Source organism: Staurois parvus, unplaced genomic scaffold (genome assembly GCF_062004578.1).
Source record: "Staurois parvus isolate SC_StPar_1 unplaced genomic scaffold, SC_StPar_1.0 ptg002113l, whole genome shotgun sequence".
NCBI classification, from domain to species: domain Eukaryota; kingdom Metazoa; phylum Chordata; class Amphibia; order Anura; family Ranidae; genus Staurois; species Staurois parvus.
Window position 1 is genome coordinate 918978 of NW_028319909.1, and position 27642 is coordinate 946619.

At 42.0% G+C, this 27642-nt stretch overlaps 2 protein-coding genes across 3 annotated transcripts; both read left to right on the top strand.

The window, feature by feature from the left end:
- The first annotated feature begins 4444 nt into the window (after positions 1–4444).
- Positions 4445–23725, top strand: LOC149432687 (chemerin-like receptor 1). Of its 2 annotated transcripts, XM_089665054.1 has the most exons (3): positions 4445–4537; positions 13540–14123; positions 23602–23725. In XM_089665054.1, exons 2-3 carry the CDS (start codon positions 13569–13571, stop codon positions 23602–23604), a joined length of 558 nt encoding a protein of 185 aa, XP_089521180.1. In that variant the 5' UTR covers positions 4445–4537; positions 13540–13568; the 3' UTR covers positions 23605–23725. The 2 variants fall into 2 exon arrangements, with proteins under 2 accessions (XP_089521180.1, XP_089521179.1); XM_089665053.1 differs by lacking the exon at positions 23602–23725 and having other exon boundaries at positions 13540–15692.
- Positions 23608–26605, top strand: LOC149432688 (chemerin-like receptor 1). The gene has a single exon (XM_089665052.1). It carries the CDS (start codon positions 23608–23610, stop codon positions 24607–24609), a length of 1002 nt encoding a protein of 333 aa, XP_089521178.1. The 3' UTR covers positions 24610–26605.
- Positions 26606–27642: the final 1037 nt, after the last annotated feature.

The window sequence follows — 27642 nt, forward strand, 5'->3', positions numbered from 1 at the left end:
GCTCCTCCTGAGCTGTCTGTTTTTTTTCATTCAGCCCGCTGGGTTGAACGGAAAAAAAACAGCAGTGTGTCCTAGGCTTAACACTACAAGCTTTGCTTACAGGAGGCTTTGTCACAGAGCGAAGCTCATTAGTATAATTGTCTAATCCTACAAGTGACTGGGTTGGAACCCAGGATGTCAGCTGTGTGAGGCAAGGTTTCATCTTGTTGAGCCATTTGGCATGCTAGACAGCTCCTTGAACAAATCCTTGGATGATCCTGTCTTGAACCATGTTTTGTCTTGAACCTTAAACTCTGCTTCTCCTATTCACTACCTAATTTAAGCCAAGCCTCTGCACTTCTTGTTGCCAGATTATTGTGCTCCTTTCAGTATTTCAAACCACAGCCTTGAACTACCACTATTACTACTTGGAATCGACCTTGGCTTGTGACCCCAACTACGAAACTCTTCTCCTGCATCAAACCTTGGCTTGTGACCCCAACTACGAAACTCTTCTCCTGCATCAAACCCTTTAGTGACCCCCAACTATGAAACTCGTCTTCTGCATCAAACCTTGGCTTGTGACCCCAACTACGAAACTCTTCTCCTGCATCAAACCTTGGCTTGTGACCCCAACTACGAAACTCTTCTCCTGCATCAAACCTTGGCTTGTGACCCCAACTACGAAACTCTTCTCCTGCATCAAACCTTGGCTTGTGACCCCAACTACGAAACTCTTCTCCTGCATCAAACCTTGGCTTGTGACCCCAACTACGAAACTCTTCTCTTGCATCAAACCTTGGCTTGTGACCCCAACTACGAAACTCTTCTCTTGCATCAAACCTTGGCTTGTGACCCCAACTACGAAACTCTTCTCCTGCATCAAACCTTGTCTTGTGACCCCAACTACGAAACTCTTCTCCTGCATCAAACCCTTTAGTGACCCCCAACTATGAAACTCTTCTCCTGCATCAAACCTTGGCTTGTGACCCCCAACTACGAAACTCTTCTCCTGCATCAAACCCTTTAGTGACCCCCAACTATGAAACTCTTCTCCTGCATCAAACCTTGGCTTGTGACCCCCAACTACGAAACTCTTCTCCTGCATCAAACCTTGGCTTGTGACCCCAACTACGAAACTCTTCTCCTGCATCAAATCTTGGCTTGTGACCCCAACTACGAAACTCTTCTCCTGCATCAAACCTTGGCTAATGACTCTGACGCCGGTCATTTGTCTAGTGATTCAGGCAATTCAACCTCTTAAGAACTGTGAATGGTGCTTAGCCTGACAATCTCGGCCATTGATCTCCACTCTCTACAAGTATTTTCCTAACAAATCCAGATTTCTCAACCTTTTCAATACAGAGGAACCCTTGAAATAATTATCTGGTCTCAGGGAACCCCTGCTAAATATTACTATTTCTACAACTCATGATGCATTAGTTTGATGGTCAGTGGGAAGAATGCTCCTAATATGTGTGGTCATTAGACAGAATTACCCCCTTACAGATAGCTAAAACAATCAATAATTTTAGTGGAAAATTATCTAAAAAGCAGAAATTGCTCATTGCTCAAGGCACACCTAGCAATATCTGAAAGAACTCTAGGGTTCCATGGAATCCTAGTTGATAAACTCTTGGGTGGGTCACTAGGATACTAGGAGAGCAGGTCCTAGCTATACTGTTTGGTATTGATAGCTTGTTCACAAAACTATCTGAACAGACTTAAAAATCCTTTGGCAGCTAAAATTATTACCATATATCAATTCCAATTTTTGGTTTAGATGCTTACCAAAGATCTTTAGGAATGACTCAATCCTTTGTGTCACTAAACTGTGGTCTGCTACAACAGCAGTATAGCTAGGCCAGGTGGAGGAAAGACTATGTATCAGAAGCTCAACTGTCATTTAGAACCCCATTGTAAGTAACAACCAGGGGCGTACTGACAACTCATGGGGCCCCCGGGCAATAGGGGATCATGGGGCCCCTGTGTCCTTGCCCACACTCAAAGTACACCCAAAAAAAGCCTATAAAAGGTACCAGGGGCATTTCATGGGGCCCTACTGACCCCAGGCCCTCGGGCAGTGCCCAAGTGCTCGAATGGTCAGTCCGCCCCTGGTAACAACCGACTTTTTCAGACTGTATCCTTTTTGATGACTGAGGCAAAGCTTACCTAATATGTCTGGGCAGGACAAAATCTATATTTACAGAGGGGCAATTAGTAGTACTAAACTTCCCTTAAAGTGTCAGTAAACCCAGACTATGAAAACCTCTTATTGCACGCTATATAACAGAGTGTTCATGCTCACAATGCAACTAAAGCATTCAGTTTGTGCAGAGTAAAATATACCTGGTTAAACCTGCCTTCAGCTGTCCTTCCATTCTTCTCTGTGTCCTCACTGCAGCCTGAGATTGTGCAGACTAGCTGGTGTCCTCTAATGAGCATGCTCAATTTTAGTTCCCTTCTAAGCTCTTCATTTCCTCCTTTCTCTTATCTGTGCAGGCCATGTGACTATAGAATCACACATGTGTGCGTATACACAGTGGTGAATGACTGAATGACACACCCCTCCCTCCCTCCTCCTTCATGTCCTCCTATTGGTAAACACTATGGGGGTGGTATATAGTATACTAACATTCTCTAAGAATCTCATAAAAAAGCTTAGTTTTAATATAAATCAGTATTAAATATATCAAATGTAATTGCTAATACCTGTAAAATTAAAAAAAGCCTGGAATGAAAATGTCATCTGAACAAAATGAAAGCTAGTGTCACTCATCTTTCACTCCGCCTATACCGTATTAATGCCCATTTGATGTTCAATAAAGATTTACTGGCAGCTGTAAAACAGTTGTTTGATATTTATATCTAGTCTGAATTGCTCTTCTGAAACTGTCATGTGACTGGCACAGCACCAATCAGACTCAAACTTTAGAGATCATACATCAGCACAGTAATAGAAGCCCCTCCCAAAGATCGTACCCTAAAGATGCCAAAGAGCATGGAAAGACCATGTGACCACACAACAGCACTGCGGGAATAAACTACTTAGAGGATTGAAAAAAGAAAATACAGTGGCATGATATATACACTCACAGGCCATTTTATTGGGTACACCTTGCTAGTGCCAAGAAAATCTCCCCCACACCATGACACCACCATCACCAGCCTGATCCGTTGATACAAGGCAGGATGGATCCACCATAACATGACACCACCAGCCTGAACCATTGATACAAGGCAGGATGGATCCACCACACCATGACATCACCACCACCAGCCTGAACCGTTGATACAAGGCAGGATGGATCCACCACACCATGATACCACCAGCCTGAACCGTTGATACGAGGCAGCATGGATCCACCACACCATGACACCACAAGCCTGAACCATTGATACAAGGCAGGATGGATCCACCACACTATGACATCACCACCACCAGCCTGAACTGTTGATACGAGGCAGGATGGATCCACCATAACATGACATCACCAGCCTGAACCATTGATACAAGGCAGGATGGATCCACCACACTATGACATCACCACCACCAGCCTGAACTGTTGATACGAGGCAGGATGGATCCACCACACCATGACATCACCACCACCAGCCTGAACCGTTGATACAAGGCAGGATGGATCCACCACACCATGACGCCACCAGCCTGAACCGTTGATACAAGGCAGGATGGATCCCCCACACCATAACACCACCACCGCCAGCCTGAACCGTTGATACAAGGCAGGATGGATCCATGCTTTCATACACCAAATTCTGACCCCACCATCTGAATGTCGCTGCAACCGATCTGCCCATTCTCCTCTGATATCAACGAGGCATTTTCATCCACACAACTGCTGCTCACTGGATATTTTCTCTTTTTAGGACCATTCCCTGTAAACCCTAGATATGGTTGTGTGTCAAAATCCCAGCAGATCAGCAGTTTTTGAAATGCTCAGACCAGCCCGTCTGGCACCAACATCCATGCCATCTTCAAAGTCACTTTCATCCTCTTTCTTCCCCATTCTGATGCTCGGTTTGAACTTCAGAACTTCAGAAAGTCATCTTCACCACGTCTAGATGCCTACATGCATTGAATTTATGCCATGTGATTGGCTGATTAGCAATTTGTGTTACCAAGCAATTGAACAGGTGGACCTAATAAAGTGGCAGGTGAGTGTATGATTTATGCGAATGAATTCTGACAATTAACACTTCTCTGTTTAGTATCACTTTAATACCCTTTTCCCATCATATTGTTTCTTTACACAGTACGGGGCTCTTTAACACTGAAAATAAAGCCATAATAATAACTGGAAATGTTCTTTATTATACAGAGGACTTATCTAAACCTTATCTTATGATACAAAAGTTCAGTTTAATTTCAGATACTCAGCTTAGATCTCTCATCCTAATCACTTTGTTATTATCAGACAACGTCATAATGTCAAGCCTTAGACCCAAAAAGAGTCACAATATATAAAGTGCAGACACATTGCTGAGCTGGAGCTAAACACATAGAAAACGTCTACCAGAAACAACCCAACTTCAGGTAAGGACAATAATATCATAAGAAGAATACAGAAGGGATCGTAATGATTTTTGAAAAATATATTGTGGAAATCTATTGAGCAACAGGAAAGTTTTCTTGAGAGATTTGAGGAGATTAAGGGGGGATATGATCTCCATGTATAATACATAAGGGGGGATATGATCTCCATGTATAATACATAAGGGGGGATATGATCACCATGTATAATACATAAGGGGGGATATGATCTCCATGTATAATACATAAGGGGGGATATGATCTCCATGTATAATACATAAGGGGGATATGATCACCATGTATAATACATAAGGGGGGATATGATCTCCATGTATAATACATAAGGGGGATATGATCTCCATGTATAATACATAAGGGGGGGATATGATCTCCATGTATAATACATAAGGGGGGGATATGATCACCATGTATAATACATAAGGGGGATATGATCTCCATGTATAATACATAAGGGGGGATATGATCACCATGTATAATACATAAGGGGGGATATGATCTCCATGTATAATACATAAGGGGGGATATGATCTCCATGTATAATACATAAGGGGGGATATGATCTCCATGTATAATACATAAGGGGGGATATGATCTCCATGTATAATACATAAGGGGGGATATGATCTCCATGTATAATACATAAGGGGGGGATATGATCTCCATGTATAATACATAAGGGGGGATATGATCTCCATGTATAATACATAAGGGGGGATATGATCACCATGTATAATACATAAGGGGGGATATGATCTCCATGTATAATACATAAGGGGGGGATATGATCACCATGTATAATACATAAGGGGGGATATGATCTCCATGTATAATACATAAGGGGGGATATGATCTCCATGTATAATACATAAGGGGGGATATGATCTCCATGTATAATACATAAGGGGGGGATATGATCTCCATGTATAATACTAAGGGGGGATATGATCTCCATGTATAATACATAAGGGGGATATGATCTCCATGTATAATACATAAGGGGGGATATGATCACCATGTATAATACATAAGGGGGGATATGATCTCCATGTATAATACATAAGGGGGGGATATGATCACCATGTATAATACATAAGGGGGGATATGATCTCCATGTATAATACATAAGGGGGGGATATGATCACCATGTATAATACATAAGGGGGGATATGATCTCCATGTATAATACATAAGGGGGGATATGATCTCCATGTATAATACATAAGGGGGGATATGATCTCCATGTATAATACATAAGGGGGGATATGATCTCCATGTATAATACATAAGGGGGGGATATGATCTCCATGTATAATACTAAGGGGGGATATGATCTCCATGTATAATACATAAGGGGGGATATGATCTCCATGTATAATACATAAGGGGGATATGATCTCCATGTATAATACATAAGGGGGGATATGATCACCATGTATAATATATAAGGGGGGATATGATCTCCATGTATAATACATAAGGGGGGGATATGATCTCCATGTATAATACTAAGGGGGGATATGATCTCCATGTATAATACATAAGGGGGGATATGATCTCCATGTATAATACATAAGGGGGATATGATCTCCATGTATAATACATAAGGGGGGATATGATCACCATGTATAATACATAAGGGGGGATATGATCTCCATGTATAATACATAAGGGGGGATATGATCTCCATGTATAATACATAAGGGGGATATAATCTCCATGTATAATACATAAGGGGGATATGATCTCCATGTACAATACATAAGGGGGGATATGATCACCATGTATAATACATAAGGGGGATATGATCTCCATGTATAATACATAAGGGGGGATATGATCTCCATGTATAATACATAAGGGGGGATATGATCACCAATGTATAGGGGATATGATCTCCATGTATAATACATAAGGGGGGATATGATCTCCATGTATAATACATAAGGGGGATATAATCTCCATGTATAATACATAAGGGGGATATGATCTCCATGTACAATACATAAGGGGGGATATGATCACCATGTATAATACATAAGGGGGATATGATCACCATGTATAATACATAAGGGGGGATATGATCTCCATGTATAATACATAAGGGGGGATATGATCTCCATGTATAATACATAAGGGGGATATAATCTCCATGTATAATACATAAGGGGGATATGATCTCCATGTACAATACATAAGGGGGGATATGATCACCATGTATAATACATAAGGGGGATATGATCTCCATTTATATTACATAAGGGGGGATATGATCTCCATGTATAATACATAAAGGGGGATATGATCTCCATGTATAGGGGATATGATCTCCATGTATAATACATAAGGGGGGATCTGATCACCATGTATAATACATAAGGGGGATATGATCTCCATGTATAATACATAAGGGGGGATATGATCTCCATGTATAATACATAAGGGGGGATATGATCACCATGTATAATACATAAGGGGGATATGATCTCCATGTATAATACATAAGGGGGAGATATGATCTCCATGTATATTACATAAGGGGGATATGATCTCCATGTATAATACAGAAGGGGGGGATATGATCTCCATGTATAATACATAAGGGGGATATGATCTCCATGTATAATACATAAGGGGGGATATGATCACCATGTATAATACATAAGGAGGGGATATGATCTCCATGTATAATACATAAGGGGGGATATGATCTCCACGTATAATACATAAGGGGGATATGATCTCCATGTATAATACATAAGGGGGGCTATGATCTCCACGTATAATACATAAGGGGGGATATGATCTCCATGTATAATACATAAGGGGGGATATGATCACCATGTATAATACATAAGGGGAGATATGATCTCCATGTATAATACATAAGGGGGATATGATCACCATGTATAATACATAAGGGGGATATGATCACCATGTATAATACATAAGGGGGATATGATCTCCATGTATAATACATAAGGGGGGATATGATCTCCATGTATAATACATAAGGGGGATATGATCTCCATGTATAATACATAAGGGGGGATATGATCTCCATGTATAATACATAAGGGGGATTTGATCTCCATGTATAATACATAAGGGGGGGACATGATCTCCATGTATAATACATAAGGGGGGGATATGATCTCCATGTATAATACATAAGGGGGGATATGATCACCATGTATAATACATAAGGGGGGATATGATCACCATGTATAATACATAAGGGGGGATATAATCTCCATGTATAATACATAAGGGGGGGATATGATCTCCATGTATAATACATAAGGGGGGATATGATCTCCATGTATAATACATAAGGGGGGATATGATCACCATGTATAATACATAAGGGGGGATATGATCTCCATGTATAATACATAAGGGGGGATATGATCTCCATGTATAATACATAAGGGGGGATATGATCTCCATGTATAATACATAAGGGGGGGTATGATCTCCATGTATAATACATAAGGGGGGATATGATCTCCATGTATAATACATAAGGGGAATATGATCTCCATGTATAATACATAAGTGGGGATATGATCTCCATGTATAATACATCAGTGGTTCATATAGTGAACTCAGTGTAGAGCTATTTACCCTGAGGTCATCACAGAGGACAAGGGGGCGCTCTTTATGTCTGGAGGAACATAATTTTAATCTCCAAACACGGAAAGGTTTCTTCACAGTGAGAGCTGTGAAAATGTGGAATAGACTCCCTCAAGAGTTGGTTCTCTCCAGCTCAGTGGATTGCTTCAAAAAAGTCCTGGATTATTTCTTGGATACACAGAATATAACTGGATACTAACATTTATAAGTAAAGTTGATGCAGGGAATATTCAATTGCCTCTCAGGGGGTTCAGGAAGGTTTTTTTTCCCAGCAGGGACAAATTGGATTATGCTTTGCTGGGTTTTTTTTGCCTTCCTCTGGATCAACTGTGGGTGTAGGATTATAACTTTTTTTTTTTATGGTTCAACTGGATGGACTTTTTTCTTTTTTCAGCCAGACTAACTATGTAACTATAGCATTCCATTAGATGGGTAACTGATACCGAGTATGTAGTGATCAGTGAAGCATGACTTCACCAGTTGTCCCATAATTAATTTGGTGTGGGGGGGATAGCATGTGTCTTGGACCTTTTATTACATCCATTGGGAAATATATTAAAAGTTTCTTCTTCTGTGGGAGTCTGTAGACAGAGTGTGCCATCTATACTAACATTCTATGCAGCCATAAGGTACTACAGGTCTACAGGTTATCTAGGTTATAGGTCTACAGCTGTAGAAAGATTCCTATGGAGACAAACATGCTCTTTACATTGTAGTCCATTGGATGGATCAGAATGATATAAACTTTACATAGGATAATGATGTGGTTGAGTTCTGCACACCTAAAATCTGATATTTTGTGCCTTTATTACCAATATTATGTCTATTCTCCCATTGGTTCATAATATAAATTTGCAATAATGAGTTGAACATTTCAACTATCAGTTGGTGTATGTATCGTCTTATTTAAGAGTTTAAGATGTATGGATAGTAAATGCTTTCTATAAGAGTGGTATATATTATGGACATTGATAATTATTTTATGTGGATCAGCTCTGCAATCACTTACCATCTTATATTACCATTGCCTAATATTTGCATATCGTGTGTATTTACAAACATATTTGACCACGCATTAGTTTTCTGTGGGGTATAATATATTTTCTATTAACCCCTTCGTGCCTAAGGTTAAACAAATGTTAATGCCTAAGCACAATTTTGCAACTTTGACACGTGTTAGTAAAACCGTACATATCACAACTACTTTGTGCATCCTTTATTTTAATCTCCTAATATTTTTATTATCAAAGGAAAACTGGCCCAAAATAGTAAAAAAATTTTTTTTTAAATTTAGCTTTATATTTCTTGTTACTACCATAACCTACCCCCAGAGAACAACCCAAAATAAGTTCTCCTGCTCCTGACGATCACAGTGATACCAAATACACTGTTTTGCCAAAAGCATTGGGATGCCAGTCAAGTTTTATTCTCCTTTGCTCATCCATGTCTTTAAGACCTTGCTTTGTGCACTGGTGCGCAGTCATGTTGGAACAGGAAGGGGCCATCCCCAAACTCTTCCCACAAAGTTGGGAGCATGAAATTGTCTAAAATGTCTTGCTATGCTGTAGCCTTAAGAGCTCCCTTCACTAGAACTAGGGGGCCAAGCCCAACCCCTGAAAAATAATTGCCAGATAGAGAAGCAGGACTGGTCACTCTGGAGAACACGTCTCCACTGCTCTAGAGTCTAGTGGCGGCATGCTTTACGCCCCGGCATTCGACACTTTGCATTGCACTTGGTGATGTAAGGCTTGGATGCAGCAGCTCGGCCATGGAAACCCATTCCATGAAGCTCTCTACACACTGTTGTTGTGCTCATCTGAAGTCCACACCAAGTTTGGAGGTCTTTAGCTATTGACTCTGCAGACAGTTGGCGACTTCTGTGCACTATGCGCTTCAGCATGCACTGACCCCGCCCTGTCATGTGACGTGGCCTACCACTTGGTGGCTGAGTTGCTGTTGTTCCCAGTTGCTTCCACTTTGTTATAATCCCACTAACAGTTGAGCGTGGAATATTTAGTAGCCAGGAAATGTCACGGATGGACTTATTGCACAGGTGACAACCTATCACGGGACCACGCTTGGAGTCACTGAGCTCCTGAGAGCGACCCATTCTTTCACTAATGTTTGTAGAAGCAGTCTGCATGCCTAGGGGCTTGATTGTATACTAAGCAAAATGGTAGTGTGACAAGAACACCCCTACCTGGAAAAAGAAGGTTATTAGGTGATCCACGCGGAGTAATATGAATTCAAAAATATTCCAAACAATTCTTTATTTGATCACATAGATCATAAGGAGGTTAAACATGAGCATGGTGTACATATGAAAAAAATAAAATCATGTTAAAAAGCACTAGGCGTCTTTAGTTTAGGGTCATCTTAACAAATAGAGTACCACAAGGCAGAGTTATATAAGTGGTGATATAGTTATCCTGGGTTTCCATGGGTTTTCGGCTTGTATTCGAGTAAACCATGTATGCAGCAAATGTGTTCCCAATGTATGTCAGGTATCTCCTGATGTGAAAAAAGCTGGAATACAAAAATATATAGTATATATATGGAAATATGAAAACCAAAAAACCATATCACATCCAATATTCACCAGGCCTCCCTCTACAATGGTCAGTGGATACTACTATTACCTTCTCAAAGGTGAGGTTGACAGGCCAGCTTCTCAAGTGTAGGGACTTCCTGGATAGCCACCCCAAATAAAATAAAGTCCACAGTACCAAATGATTCTGAGGATATATATAGAAAAATAGTGAAAAATGTAAAAATCATGGGCATCAGGTCACCCTGAAAATAAAACACACACAGAGTGGGTATATTACCATCAATGAAGATCAAGAAGACATCTGTCGACTTGAAATAGGATCAGGTCCTTGATGCTTTTCCAAGATGCATATGGGGGTGAGGAGCCAGGTAGTCACAATACATAGATTCCAAACACATATACTGTGTATATAGCATATAACAGGCTATACGGGCCTGAATTCTGATACCCAATAAAGGGTTTCCAAAAATTGCTCAAAATGAGAAGATTGTTATTCCATATACTGTGTATATAGCATAAAGCAGGCTTTGCAAACTTGAATTTTTATACCCAATAAAGGGTTTCCAAAAATTGCTCAAAATGAGAAGGTTATTGCGGTTTCATGAGGATATGGCTATGTCACAGCACAACCCCTAGATAGGATAGCGTATATATATATATATATGTAGATCGTCCTCCAAAGAGGATTTGCAAAGATTCCCCGAATATACAGGGTAATTTAGGCCCAAATAACATGCCCTTGTTGACACCATAAAAGCTCTATCAATCTCAACAGCCGTAAGCTAAATTAACTTGCCACCGGTGGAAGATAAATTTCCCTGAAAGATAGCCGTTTGCGAGCCGCTGCAACAATAGCCTTATGGTAGTTTTCAGAGGGTCAAGGGCCTTCCTAGCAGGGAGCTGTGACACCGCCGTTCCTTCCCGCCTCGTGGGCGCCGCACCCAGTGAAGACGCCGAGCGTAGTGACGTCAATACGTTGACGCGTTTCGTCCGCCAATCACCGCAGACTTCGTCAGAACTGGGAGGGGACTTCAATACTTCGCCTTATATGGTGCTCTAATTGCATACCAAAGAGTATCCACCTCGCCATCTTGTGTTGAAAGAGTATCACTACATTGGAATAATCCAAAGTGAATTAAAACACATATATTGAATTTAAAATGATTGCTGGATATAGAAGAAAGGAGCCTAAATATTATTATAAATCAGATCCTCTTCAAAGAAAAATTAAATTAAAGATAAAGAGGAAATCTAAATTAGCACAATACTTGTTCCAGTGGGGAAGACATCAAGACCAGATTCCGCTACCCAGGCTTTCAATATTAATCCAGTTATTTGAATTTATTTTAATTATCTAGAGAAAATAGAATCAGATACAAAATTAAGATTCATATTTTGTCCAAATATATCCATATTTAGTTCACATAAAGGATATCATAATATGGATTATGGCTTAGGATATGTAGAAGGCTCCAAGAGACTCATTTAAAAAAAAACCCAAAGTTAAGTTCTGTATTAAGTCCATATGGGGCAAGTGCTCCCAGGGTATAAATCCAGAATTTTTCCTTTTGTAGGAGGACTTTATCAAAGTCACCCCGACGGGCTGAAATATTCAGCATGAAAATCCCTTTTACTTTTAGACCATCTGTTTTGCCCCCATGGACTTCTTTAAAATGTTGGGCCAATGGGTTTTCTTTTTCTCCCTTTCTTACATTCCTATTTTCATTTCTGATGTCTCTCAGATGTTCACCAATCCTAGTCCTAAGGTTCCTTTTGGTTTTACCTATATACATCTTCTTACATGGGCATTCTATCATATACACTATTTTGCTACTTGAGCAATTAATGAAGCTGCGTATTTGGAATATCTTAGAATTATCATTATTAAAGAACTGATTAGACTTATGCACAAATGGGCATATCTGACAGTGACTTGATTGTATACACCTGTGTCCATGGAGGGGATTGGAACACCTGAATCACATGATTGGGAGGGCGAGGCCAATACTTTTGGCAATATAGTATATGTGTATGTCAGTTGTTTTTTGTACCCATAGTAAAGCCCAAAAACAATAGTGCGCATTTTGATTATTTTGATCCTACCTAAAACACACTGACACTAACTGACACTGATACTAATTATAAAAAAAGTTTTGCTTTTTTGTTTTTTTAAATCCTGCCCAAAAAAATTGGATCTGATCTTTGACCCTGACCTTGACCTAAACACTAACCCTGGCACTAACCTAGATCAAACATTGAACATATATATATATATATTTTTTTTTTCCTTACACACTGTTGCTTTTCTGAAAGGAGAGAGATAATGTATTCCTCTCCTACATTCCGAGAGAGAAAACACAGGGGCAGGCTTCACAGTGACTGATCACTGTGATAGCCAGTCAGAGGCTATCACAGAGATCAGGTGACCCTGCATTTGGAGTTCCAGGTCCTGATCGTTAGTACGGGACCTGGGGCTCTCGGTGAGACTCTGGTTTCTGTGCTGGGAGAGCACCATGAGATGCTGTCCAGCACAAAGACAGATACACAAATAGGTGGCCCCACGAAAAAGCCCAGTCCAGCGGGGCCTGCATATTTGCGTACGCTTAGCTGGAATCGGTTAATATAGTTGTTGGCACTTGTGTGTTGGGGATTTTTATGGTGTTATGGTGACATTATTATAAAAAAAATATAAAAATAAATTTACATCCCAGTTTGCTTTGGTCAGGGTGTTTCTTCAGAAGTCATAGCTTTCCTTTCCTACATATTGCCTAATTCATATTTACATGTTTTGATTTTTCAGAGCATCATACGTGATATCTGACCCTTGACATGTCTGGAAGTATGGAAGCCAACACCACCAAGGAAACTACAAATGAAAATCCCATTATCATTATATTTCAAACACTCCATTTTGCATACATGGTGGTTCTATCTGGGATATGTTTGCTGGGAATAATTGGAAATGGTCTGGTCATCTGGTTTGTTGCCTTCAGGATGAAGAAGACGGTCAACTCCGTTTGGTTCTTAAGTTTAGCATTTGCCGATATTACCTTCTGCCTTTTCCTACCCTTAACTGTCACTAAAATTGCACTTCACTTTCAATGGCCATTTGGATCCTTCATGTGCAAACTTAGCCTTTTTGCATTATATCTCAATCTGTCTGCCAGTGTCCTACAACTCACCATCATCAGCATCGATCGCTGCATCTCCGTAGTCTTCCCTGTTTGGTGTCAGAACCATCGCACCCTGAGACTGGCTGTGAAAGTCGTTCTCGCACTTTGGATTGTATGCCTTCTACTCAACGTATCTTACTTTACAAATACACACCTATATGATGACGATGATAAATCTGTGACTTGCTTTGAAGATTGGAGAATGCACGAGGTACAAATCATAATAAGATTTACTGTTCTGTTTGTCATAGCTTTTACCATCATTATCTTCTGTTACACTGTCATCTTTTTGCGTCTTCAAAGAAATCGCAGAGTAACATTCACCAAACCTTTCAAAGTTATTGCCGCTGTCATCATTTCCTTCTTTATTTGCTGGTTTCCTTACCATGTATTTTCATTAATGGATTCCTTCGGAAGCTACACATGGCCTACTTCCTGGATTGTATATGGTATAGGTGAACGTATATCAACCTTGTTGGCTTACTCAAACAGCTGTGTTAACCCTCTTCTCTATGTCTTCATTGGCCAAGACTTCAAGCAAAAATTCTGGACCGCCATCAAATCTGCCTTTGAGAGAGCTTTCAACGAGGACACCAACCCAACAGGTCCAATCAGACACAGGATTTTCCCTGATCATGCAATAAGCCAAGTGTGATAGAGTTGAGTTGTTCCTACACATATTGAGGGATGGTTTGCTAACATTTGAAAATTAATGTTCTTTTTCTATTAACCATGTCAAGTCCCAAGCACTTTCACCCCCTTCCAGTCCGGACACTTTCACCCCCTTCCTGTCCGGACACTTTCACCCACTTCCTGTCCGGACACTTTCAACCCCTTCCTGTCCGGACACTTTCACCCCCTTCCAGTCCGGACACTTTCACCACCTTCCTGTCCGGACACTTTCACCCCCTTCCAGTCCAGACACTTTCACCCCCTTCCAGTCCGGACACTTTTACCCCCTTCCAGTCCGGACACTTTCACCCACTTCCAGTCCGGACACTTTCACCCCCTTCCAGTCCGATCACTTTCACCCCCTTCCAGTCCGGACACTTTCACCCCCTTCCAGTCCGGACACTTTTACCCCCTTCCAGTCCGGACACTTTCACCCCCTTCCAGTCCGATCACTTTCACCCCCTTCCAGTCCGATCACTTTCACCCCCTTCCAGTCCGGACACTTTTACCCCCTTCCAGTCCGGACACTTTCACCCCCTTCAAGTCCGATCACTTTCACCCCCTTCCAGTCCGGACACTTTTACCCCCTTCCAGTCCGGACACTTTCACCCCCTTCCAGTCCGGACACTTTTACCCCCTTCCAGTCCGGACACTTTTACCCCCTTCCAGTCCGGACACTTTCACCCCCTTCCAGTCCGATCACTTTCACCCCCTTCCAGTCCGATCACTTTCACCCCCTTCCAGTCCGGACACTTTTACCCCCTTCCAGTCCGGACACTTTCACCCCCTTCAAGTCCGATCACTTTCACCCCCTTCCAGTCCGGACACTTTTACCCCCTTCCAGTCCGGACACTTTCACCCCCTTCCAGTCCGGACACTTTTACCCCCTTCCAGTCCGGACACTTTCCCCCCCTTCCAGTCCGGACACTTTCCCCCCCTTCCAGTCCGGACACTTTCACCCCCTTCCAGTCCGGACACTTTCAATCCCTTCCTGTCCGGACACTTTCACCCCCTTCCAGTCCGGACACTTTCACCCCCTTCCAGTCCGGTCACTTTCACCCCCTTCCAGTCCGGACACTTTCACCCCCTTCCTGTCCAGTCCAATTTTCAGCTTTCAGCGCTAACACGCTTTGAATGACACTTTCAATCCCTTCCTGTCCGGACACTTTCACCCCCTTCCAGTCCGGACACTTTCACCCCCTTCCAGTCCGGTCACTTTCACCCCCTTCCAGTCCGGACACTTTCACCCCCTTCCTGTCCAGTCCAATTTTCAGCTTTCAGCGCTAACACGCTTTGAATGACATTTGCGCAGTCATGCAACACTGTACCCCTATGAATTTTTTAGCATTTTTTGAGACAGAAAAAACTTTATTTTGGTGGTATTTATTCACCACTGGGATTTTTATTTTTATTTTTTTTGCTATATGAATGAAAAAGTCCAAAAATTTTGAAAAAAAAGTGTTTAGTCTAAAATTTAGCAAATAAATAATATTTCTTCATAAATCTTGCCCAAAATGTATTCATGTATCTTTTTAGTAAAAAAAAAAAATAATCCAAATTAGTTTATAACCACAAATTATAATTTTTTAAAACATTTTTTACATTTTTATTTTATTTATTTTTTTTATTATTTATGTTTTTTTTTCCATACTGTCACCCTAGCAGTACAGTGTCACCATGGTGACACTGTACTACTTATGGGGGATGATGAAGATTTTTTTTTTTTTTTCACACTGATTGCTTTTACACCCATTGTAATGTACAGCGCTGAGCGAACTATTGGCACTTTATAAATACTGTATATAAATAATAATAATAATAATAATAAAGGCTATAAAAGCAATCATTTCTCCTTCTCTCTAGCTGCATTTTTGCAGCCATTGAGAAATACTGTGTGAGCTGTGATTGGTCACAGAGTGTCACATGGTACAAGGCTGTTGTGAATAGCCCTGTACCATGTGACCTAGGTGCAGGGGCGGACTGACAACTCATGGGGCCCCCGGGCAAATAGGGGATCATGGGGCCCCTGTGTCCTTGCCCAAACTCAAAAATGAAAAAAGTACCAGGGGCATCTCATGGGGCCCCCTACTGACCCCGGGCTCTCGGGCAGTGCCCGAGTTTCCAAATGGTCAGTCCGCCCCTGCCTCTGTGATCATTCACAGATTTCACTAGCAGTAAGCAATGATGTCAAAAGTGACATCTTGCTTACTACTTTGCATGTGATCACTGATTTGCCAATCAGCCCCTGTATGTGATTTTAGTGATTTTAGTGAATGTCACTTTTTGTCATTTTCAAATTTCCCGCCGTTCCGTCCCCCGTACGTCCCGAAGCTCGCAGGGGACGGAACTCAGAAGACGGATGCTGGCATCGGCCGGATTACATTGCCGGGGACACTGCAGGACGGACATCGCGGGAGCGCAGGACAAGGTAAGTGATCGAGAGATCGCGGAGCAGAGCCGCATGGTAAGCCCGAGTGTAGCTCCGGTTTACCTCTTGTGGTACTGAAACTTTACCCTGAGCTACACTCAGGAATACCGCCAGGGAGGCTACAATTCGAGATGATAGAAAGGCAACAATATCTCATGTCAATATGGACCAAACTCTCTGAGGAATGCTTCCAACACCTTGTTGAATCTATGCCACAAAGGAAAAGGGGGTCCAACCCGGTACTAGCAAGGTGTACCTAATAAAGTGGCCAGTGAGTGCAAGTATCTGTAATAATAAAAATAATCCAGAGGAAGGAAAAAAAAACTATAACGCATGATCCAATTTTCTCCAGCAAAAATATTTCTTGCAGATTCCCCAAGAGGCAATCGGATGTTCCCCAGATCAACAGTTCCTTGTCTTTTTAACAAAATGATTGTTGAGTCTTCAGGCGTATAGCTGAAAGGGAAATCCAGCTCTGGAGCGGCACTGGTTAAGCCAACCATGTATGTCATCAGAGAAGTGCTGATAGGAGGTCTCCGAAGGGAAGGAGGAAGCGTCTTCTCTTTTCTGGCTAATCATTTTAACTTTTAGATTCGTATTACTTGAAATACTGCCAGAGGAAACTGGAAGGAATACAAACACTTCCTGTGCAGCAGAGTCGAGGTTCTGGGGGGGTTCGCTTGGAGCTCAGTTTAATCTGTGTATCGTATGTGAGGTCATCAAAAGCCGGTGAGTCCCCGGGACACTGGGGGATTGTCACATTAAATCAGCATTGCTTTGTGTAGATGATATGTATAACTAGATGAGAAATCTGTAATGGTCAAAGCAGGGGCGGACTGACCATTTGGATACTCGGGCACTGCCCGAGGGCCCGAGGTCAGTAGGGGGCCCCATGAGATGCCCATGGTACCTTTTTCATAGTCTTTTTTGAGTTTGGGCAAGGACACAGGGGCCCCATGATCCCCTATTGCCCGGGGGCCCCATGAGTTGTCAGTTCGCCGCTGGGTCAAAGAACTCTATTGTACAATACATTGACCGGGGCTGATCTACTAAAGGGGTAGAGGCTGTTCCTTTACTATGATAAATCATGGCTCACTTTAAATTCTCAACTCTGAGCAATAGAAATGAAAAAATATATCGGGATTGTTTGTATCTTCAGCCACAATGTTTATTTTATTCATTCCAGGTATATATATATATATATAGCACCAACAATATGCAGAATGATCAGTAAAATACTTGCATGCATGTGTCTAAATGCAAAAAGATTCCCCTGCATTCAAAACGGTCATTCATCTTTTCTCTTTGTTTAGACTTAAAGGGTAACACCACTTGCGTGGGGAAACAAATAGCAAAAAAAATAAAAATAAATAATAATAATAATAAAAAATATATATATATATATATATACTCACTTTTTATTATTATTATTATTTTATTTATTTATTTATTTTGTGTGTGTGTTTATATATATATATATATATATATATATATACATACACACATATTGACAAAAGTATTGGGCAAGCACTCCAAATCATGTGATTCAGGTGTTCCAATCCCCTCCATGGCCACAGGTGTATACAATCAATCTCCTAGGCATGCAGAGTGCTTTTACAAACATTGGTGAAAGAATGGGTCGCTCTCAGGAGCTCAGTGACTCCAAGCGTGGTCCCGTGATAGGTGGCCACCTGTGCAATAAGTCCATCCGTGACATTTTCTGGCTACTAAATATTCCACGCTCAACTGTTAGTGGGATTATAACAAAGTGGAAGCAACTGGGAACAACAGCAACTCAGCCACCAAGTGGTAGGTCACGTCACATGACAGAGCGGGGTCAGCGCATGCTGAAGCGCACAGTGCGCAGAAGTCGCCAACCGAACTGTCTGCAGAGTCAATAGCTAAAGACCTCCAAACTTGGTGTGACCTTCAGATTAGCACAACAGTGCGTAGAGAGCTCCATGGAATGGGTTTTCATGGGCGAGCAGCTGCATCCAAGCCTTAAATCATCAAGTGCAATGCAAAGCGTAGGATGCCGTGGTGTAAAGCACGCCGCCACTGGACTCTAGAGCAGAGGAGACAGGTTCTCTGGAGTGACCAATCGCACTTCTCTGTCTGGCAATCCGATGGACTTGTCTGGGTTTGGCGGTTGCCAGGAGAACGGTACTTGCCTGACTGCATTGTGCCAAGTGTAAAGTTTGGTGGAGGAGGAGGATTATGGTGTGGGGTTTTCTTTCCGGGGTTGGGCTTGGTCCCCTAGTTCCAGTGAAGGGAACACTTAAGGTGTCAGCATACCAAAACATTTTGGACAATTTCATACTCCCAACTTTGTGCGAAGAGTTTGGGGATGGCCCCTTCCTGTTCCAACATGACTGCGCACCCGTGCACAAAGCAAGGTCCATAAAGACATGGATGAGCAAGTTTGGGGTGGAGGAACTTGACTGACCTCAACCCCATAGAACACCTTTCAGATGAATTAGAGTGGAGACTGTGAGCCAGGCCTCCTCCCCCGACATCAGTGCCTGACCTCACAAATGTGCTTCTGGAAGAATGGTCCAACCTTCCCATAGACACCCTCCTAAACCTTGTGAATGGCCTTCCCAGAAGAGTTGAAGCTGTTATAGCTGCAAAGAGCGGGGCCAACTCAATATTGAGTGGGATGCCATTAAAGTTCATGTGTGTGTAAAGGCAGGCATCCCAATACTTGTGGCACTATAGTTGCCTGCTGCTGTTTGATCAGGGGTTATCTGATTGCCTCGGGGGGGAAGCGGGGGATTCAGGAGGGAATTTTCCCCCCTGCAGGAGCAAATTGGATCATGTTTTACTGGGGTTTTATTTGCCTTCCTCTGGATCAACTATACTATATTATTTTTTTCTTCCCTTTTATGGTTGAACTAGATGGACTTCCTTCCACCACAGCTGGAAGGAAATAAAATTTCTCATTTTCTCTATTAACATAGGCAATGTTGGTTGGGGAACTCCTCTCACAACTCTATTGTGTTCTGCCGGGGGAGCCTTCCCTGCCATCAGAACACAGTGATGACTGCTGGTGGCTTTAGCTGCAGACAGTGATTGCATGCAAAAAAATCCAACAGGCTGATTGTACTCAAGTCAATTGATGGATCAACTTCAGCACAACCAGCCTGCCCATAGATGGATCGAATCTTGGACGGTTCCTACTGAACCAGCCAAATATTCAATATACCTATGGCTGGCTTTAGAATTTAGTTTTTTTATTATATGAATTTCAGCTTTTATTGTTTGCTGTTGTTGCACCCTAAAGCCCTGATGAAGGAGGATCGGCGGGTCCCAAAGTAAGTTGGTTACTCCTGTAAATCTCACTTTGGCAAAAAAAAAAAAAATCAATGAGACCAATAAAACGTAGCTGGCACTGATACTTCTTGAGAAGCAAACAAAAGTAGGACAGGAGTTGCAATTTACTTCCCTGACACCAATTTCCAATATCTGTCTTTAGAGGTGGGTTAAAAAGTTTATCAAGTTGCCTAAAAAGTTTCTTTTACATATGGATGGAATGATATTATATCTGTGGTCCTGGGCGCGAGAAGATTGTGGGAAAATGGATTAAGAAGGAAAATGCCCAGTTGAGAGACATAATGGTGGAGGGGGAATTGAAATCACTTAACCTCCTCGGCAGTCTGATTCTTTCCGATTTTTTGTGCTGAAAGCGGTACCATTTTTTTGCATGGAAATATGTAGTTTTTTTATTGTAGGCTGTAATTTTTAGGAATAACTCACTGAAATCTGTCCGAACAAGAGTCTAGTAAACATCCCGGGTATGATAAAACTTGAAACACGAAATCATAAATTATAATTTAATAAATAATCATAAAAAATAATAATATACTGTAATAATAATACATTTAATTCAATAATATAATCAAACCAAAAACACTGAAATTTGAAATACAGAGGCAAATTCGCACATCACTGAGCAAAGTCGCAGAATCGTTTTCAGTGTCTGATGACGAATTTCCCCCACGAATCATTATCACTCAATTCTGCAAGTGGTTCTTATTTACTATCGCTGTTCTAAAACCGCTTTTGACGTAAAGGGACGCTTTTTGGACGCCATGGACTTTTCTAAGTTTCCAGGCAGAAAGAACAGGCAAAATGCAGGCAGGGCGCCGGACAAAGCACTCTGGACAAAATATATGTGAAATGCATTGAAACAGCAATGACAGCAAAAATGACATTTTTAAAAAATTTCTAATTTCCAGCCGGTGCCTGTACGTCCCGACGTCACAGGGACCGGAACACAGAAGCCGGATGCCGGCATCGGCCGGAGGAGATGGCCGGGGACGCTGCAGGGGGACACATCGCGGGAGCGAAGGACAAGGTAAGTGCTGCAGGGACCCCCAGAGCAGCGCCGCATGGTAAACCCAAGTGTAGCTCGGGGTTACCGCTTTTGGTATAGAAATTTTACCCCGAGCTACACTCGGGAATACCGCCAGGGAGGTTAAGGATTTGGAGAAGGAGGGTGGAGAAGTTTTCACGAAGATAAATGAATGGAGATATCACCAATTGAAGCACTTTGTTAGGAATCTCCCAAAACCCCTAAGATCTAGAAAAAACCTGTTTGAGAGATTGCTTGAATCAAGAGGAGATGGGAGACACGGAATAGCAAAGATATATAAAATTCTCACTGATTTAGACACAAATTCAAAGCCAATGTATATAGTTAATAGGGAAAGAGATTTGGGAGTGGAAATTGATGAGGAAAAACAGAGGAAAATATTTAGATTAATTCACGAAAATATATCCATGAGAGAGGTGGAAATGAATTATAAGTGTTTGACAAGGTGGCATATTACACCGGAAGTGGAAAATAAGATGAGTGGTGAGAAGTCACGGTGGTGTTGGAGAGGATGTGGAGAGAGTGGCACAGTGTATCATGTATGGTGGGGGTGTCCAAAAATTCAATTGTTCTGGATGGAGATAGTGAATTTAACCTCCCTAGCGGTATTCCCGAGTGTAGCTCGGGGTAAAATGTCAGTACCAAAAGCGGTAACCCCCCCGAGCTACACTCGGGCTTACCATGCGGGGCTGCATAGGGAGTCCCTGCAGAGCTTACCTTGTCCTTCGCTCCCGCGATGTGTCCCTTGCAGCATCCCCGGCCATCTCCTCCGGCTGATGCCGGCATCCGGCTCCTGTGTTCCGGTCCCTGTGACGTCGGGACGTACGGGCGGCGGCGGCGGCGGGAAATTTGAAAATTTAAAAAAAAAGTAATTTTTTTCAAAACGATTTTACATAGTAAAACATTGCTGTTTCAACCCATTTCACATACATTTTGTCCCGAGTGCTTTGTCCTGTCCCCTGTCTGCATTTTGATTGTTCTTTCTGCCTGGAAACTGAGAAACGTCCATGGCGTCCAAAAAGTGTCCCTTTAGGTCAAAAGCGGTTTAGATCAGCTAGAGAACAGCGATAGTAAATCAGAACCACTTGCACAATTGAGTGATAATGATTTGTGGGGGAAATTCGCCATCAGACACTGAAAACGATTTTGCGACTTTGCTCAGCGATGTGCGAACTTGGCGCTATATTTCAAATTTCATACTCGGGATGTTTACTAGACTCTTGTTTGGACAGATTTCAGTGAGTTATTCCTAAATATTACAGCCTACAATAAAAAAACTACATATTTCCATCCAAAATAATGGTACCGCTTTCAGCACCAAAAATCTGAAATAATCATACCGCTAGGGAGGTTAATTAGGAGGATAACTGAAATTGAGGTTGGTTTGGATCCAGAGACTTGTCTCTTTCATTGTACAGAGTACTCTGTGAACAGATATAAGGAGACGGGTATTTGGTATTATCTAAATGCAGCAAAAGGGTTCATACCCACGTTCTGGCGGAAAGTAGAGGTGCCGAGGGAGGAGGACTGGATGGAGAGAGTTGAACAAATCAGTAGGATGGAAAAAATGATCCATATGCAAGAAGATAAGATGGGACCATATTACCTGAGATGGGGCAAGTGGGAGGAGTTTAAGTTAAAGTTGAATAGAAGTGGGTAGAGTGTATAGCAAGTATATCTCCCTTATTTCTAACTAGAAGTGGTGAACGTATGGTAGAGTTGGTGACGGGGGGGGGGGGGGGGAGGGGAGGGAAGTGAGTGGGAAAAGGAGAATAGAACTGAATAAAAGTTATGGGTTGGTTTTATGAGATTATAAATGTGATATGTATTTATCTGAAAAATTTAATAAATATTTAAATAAGAAAAAAAAAAATATCTGTGGTCCTTTCCATTTTAATTAATGAATAATATTTTCTTGCTTTTGTAAAAGTTAAAGTTGAATAGAAGTGGGTTGAGTGTATAGCAAGTATATCTCCCTTATTTCTGACTAGAAGTGGTGAAAGTATGGTAGAGTTGGTGATGGGGGGGGGGGGGAGTGTGAAGTGAGTGGAAAAAGGAGAATAGAATTTAATAAAAAATATGGGTTGGTTTTATGAGATTATAAATGTGATATGTATTTATCTGAAAAATTTAATAAATATTTGAATAAGAAAAAAAAATATCTGTGGTCCTTTCCATTTTAATTAATGAATAATATATTTCTTGCTTTTGTAGTGAAAGATGAATGTTCATGCAAAGATAATGGACAACATCTCGATTTTGAACGTGACTTCCCACAACGGTTCTAATGACGGCTCCCAAGGACATTGCGTCAACATCACCAAAGATGACCGCATTGTCCAAAACATTAACATTTCCTCAGCCACCATCTGCTCTTTGATATTCCTATTTGGAACAACCACCAGTGGATATGTTATCTGGATGAAAGTCTTCAAACTGGAGAAGACATTCCGTGCAGTATTGTCTCTTAATATGTACATCTCTGGATTTACTTGGTCGATATTTTTGCTTCTAAACATTGTCTATTTTGCCCGTGGAGACAGTTGGCCTTTTGGATCTTTTATGTGCCAACTGAACAACTTTGCGTTCCATCTCTACATGTTCATTAATGCGTTTGTTCTTACCTTGTATAGCATTGACTATTTCTTTATAGTGATGTGGCCATTTAAGTACAATTATTACAGAAGACCCAAATTGTCCTCAGTAGAATCCCTAGTTTCCTTCATTATTGCTTTCTCTTTCAGCGTACCTCACTTTGTCTTCAAATCCACTTATGACTGCCACAGTATGGTCAGATGCCTTGATAGATTCGATGATACTGAAATGACTGACATCTGGAAACACAGACAAAAGGCCATAGGGATGACAACATTCCTGATAGGGTACGGCATTCCACTCCTAATCATGTTTTTGTGTTTCATTATTACGGGTATCGTTTATCACCGGAAAAAGACATCAGAATATTCCGCAGCTTCAAAACTGATTTTCACCTTCCAGACCCTGTTTGGGGTTTTCTGGTTGCCATACCACGTGTTCTCCTTAATAAAACTGTCCTTGCCCATTTCTGGAGAAACAAACCTGGAAGGGGTTGTAGAAATGGTTCAGCCAATTACAATAAGCGTGGCTTCTCTGAGCTGCTGTGTCAATCCTATTCTTTATCTTCTCACATCTCCAGATTTTAAAATAGACAAGCAAAAGCCTTTTCAGTTAAATGTACTTTAGTGGACTTACAACTATTTATTTTAATCTAATGCTCTTTGTGCCAGTACTTATGTCCTTGATCTGATAGGATGTGCCAGACCTGTCCTTGACCTGATAGATTGTGCCAGACCTGTACTTGATCTAATAGATTGTGCCAGGCCTGTCCTTGATCTGAAAAATTGTGCCAGGCCTGTCCTTGATCTGATAGATTGTGCCAGACCTGTCCTTGATCTGATAGATTATGCCAGACCTGTCCTTGATCTGATAGATTGTGCCAGACCTGTCCTTGATCTGATAGATTGTGCCAGACCTGTCCTTGATCTGATAAATTGTGCCAGGCCTGTCCTTGATCTGATAGATTGTGCCAGACCTGTCCTTGATCTGATAGATTGTGCCAGACCCGTCCTTGATCTGATAGATTGTGCCAGACCTGTCCTTGATCTGATAGATTGTGCCAGACCAGTCCTTGATCTGATAGATTGTGCCAGACCTGTCCTTGATCTGACAGATTGTGCCAGACCTGTCCATGATCTGATAGGATGTGACAGACCTGTCCTTGATCTAATAGATTGTGCCAGACCTGTCCATGATCTGATAGGATGTGCCAGACCTGTCCATTATCTGATAGATTGTGCCAGACCTGTCCTTGATCTGATAGATTGTGCCAGACCTGTCCTTGATCTGACAGATTGTCCCAGACCTGTCCTTGATCCGATAGATTGTGCCAGACCTGTCCTTGATCCGATAGATTGTCCCAGACCTGTGCTTGATCCGATAGATTGTGCCAGACCTGTCCTTGATTCGATAGTTTGTGCCAGACCTGTCCTTGACCTGATAGATTGTGCCAGACCTGTCCTTGATTTGATAGATTGTGCCAGACCTGTCCTTGACCTAATAGATTGTCCCAGACCAGTCCTTGATCTGATAGATTATCCCAGACCTGTCCTTGATCTGATAGATTGTGCCAGACCAGTCCTTGATCTGACAGGTTGTCCCAGACCTGTCCTTGATCTGACAGATTGTGCCAGACCTGTCCATGATCTGATAGGATGTGCCAGACCTGTCCTTGATCTGATAGATTGTGCCAGACCTGTCCATGATCTGATAGGATGTGCCAGACCTGTCCATTATCTGATAGATTGTGCCAGACCTGTCCTTGATCTGATAGATTGTGCCAGACCTGTCCTTGATCTGACAGATTGTCCCAGACCTGTCCTTGATCCGATAGATTCTGTCAGACCTGTCCTTGATCTGATAGATTGTCCCAGACCTGTCCGTGATGTGATAGCTGTGCAACCTTGTTAGAGCTCTTTCACATGGGTCCCTGGAATTTTGGGACTTTTTTGAGTAAACATGTCCTTGATCTGATAGATTGTGCCAGACCTGTCCTTTATCTGATAGATTGTGCCGGACCTGTCCTTTATCTGATAGATTGTGCCGGACCTGTCCTTGATCTGATAGGTTGTGCCAGACCTGTCCTTGATGTGATAGATTGTGCCAGACCTGTCCTTGATGTGATAGCTGTGCAACCTTGTTAGAGCTCTTTCACATGGGTCCCTGGAATTTTGGGACTTTTTTGAGTAAACATGTTTTTGTGTGTAAAAACCGCTAAAAAATGCAAAAGTGGAAAAACGCAGCAAAATGCGGCTAAATGCTAATGCAAAAATGCTGTAAAACTTGCGTTGTGACTGTACACAGCTAACGCTGCCACGTTATTAAAATGCCCCGTGTGCATGAGGACTAAATAGTAAAAAATACTGCAACAGTTAACGGGTTGCATGGAGCTATATTTATCTTTTCTCTTCTCATTGATTTGGGCTTCTTTGGCTCCACGCGGCTGAGGAGTGTTTGATATCTTTTGTACATTCCTTGTTTTCTGAACACATATGTACTTTGATTATACACCTCCTGCTGTGTTTACTCAGATTTCTAAGGTTATGTTATCCAAACATGTAGCCATTCTTAAATAAAGAATTAAAAAAAAAAGTACAAATATCATGGGATATACAAGATTAAACTGATATGAAAGGTTTGTTTATTCTTTGATCCTCTTCTTCTCAGGTCCCCTGCTGGTGCTCCTGGCTCCTCCCTGCTTGCTATGGGGGCACTGGTGAGTGCTTGCTCCCAAGGGCCACTCTATTTATTTATTTCAGGTACTTATATAGCGCCATCAATTTACACAGCACTTTACATATATATTGTACATTCACATCAGTCCCTAACCCTCAAGGGGTGTACAATCTAAGGTCCCTAACCCTCAAGGGGCGTACAATCTAAGGTCCCTAACCCTCAAGGGGTGTACAATCTAAGGTCCCTAACCCTCAAGGGGTGTACAATCTAAGGTCCCTAACCCTCAAGGGGCGTACAATCTAAGGTCCCTAACCCTCAAGGGGCGTACAATCTAAGGTCCCTAACCCTCAAGGGGTGTACAATCTAAGGTCCCTAACCCTCAAGGGGTGTACAATCTAAGGTCCCTAACCCTCAAGGGGTGTACAATCTAAGGTCCTTAACTCACATTCATACATACACATACTAGGGACAATTTTTACCCCCGGTTCACATCTATGCGGCCGCGTTTTGCAGGGGCACGAGAGCCCGTTCATTTGAATGGACTCCCATGCCCTTGACACGCAGGGAAGAACTACTTTGTAAAATGCAGCCCACACGAGAACCTCTGTTCTCAGTACGTTGCGTTTTCCAGTGCGGGCACGTGCCATTAGAATTGATGGCACCCGCCCGCGGGTCTGCATTTGTGCGTGCGGGTGCACAGATTTATATGCGGATCCGCAGCAGCACCACCAACACAGACGTGAACCGGAGGTTAGACAGGATCCAATTAGCCTACCAGCTTGTTGTTGGAGTGCGGGAGGAAACCCACGCAGGCACAGGGAGAACATGCAAGCACCAGGCTGGTGGTGCTGTGGTTGGGGTTCAAACCAACAACTCTAGTATTTTATTATTTATTTATTTCAGATACTTATATAGCACTGTCAATTTACACAGCACTTTACATATATATATATTGTACATTCACATCAGTCCCTAACCCTCAAG

Bases quoted from the DNA above. Each gene is read 5' to 3' on its own strand.
- LOC149432687 (XM_089665053.1), top strand. From the start codon at position 13,569: ATGTCTGGAAGTATGGAAGCCAACACCACCAAGGAAACTACAAATGAA.
- LOC149432688 (XM_089665052.1), top strand. From the start codon at position 23,608: ATGAATGTTCATGCAAAGATAATGGACAACATCTCGATTTTGAACGTG.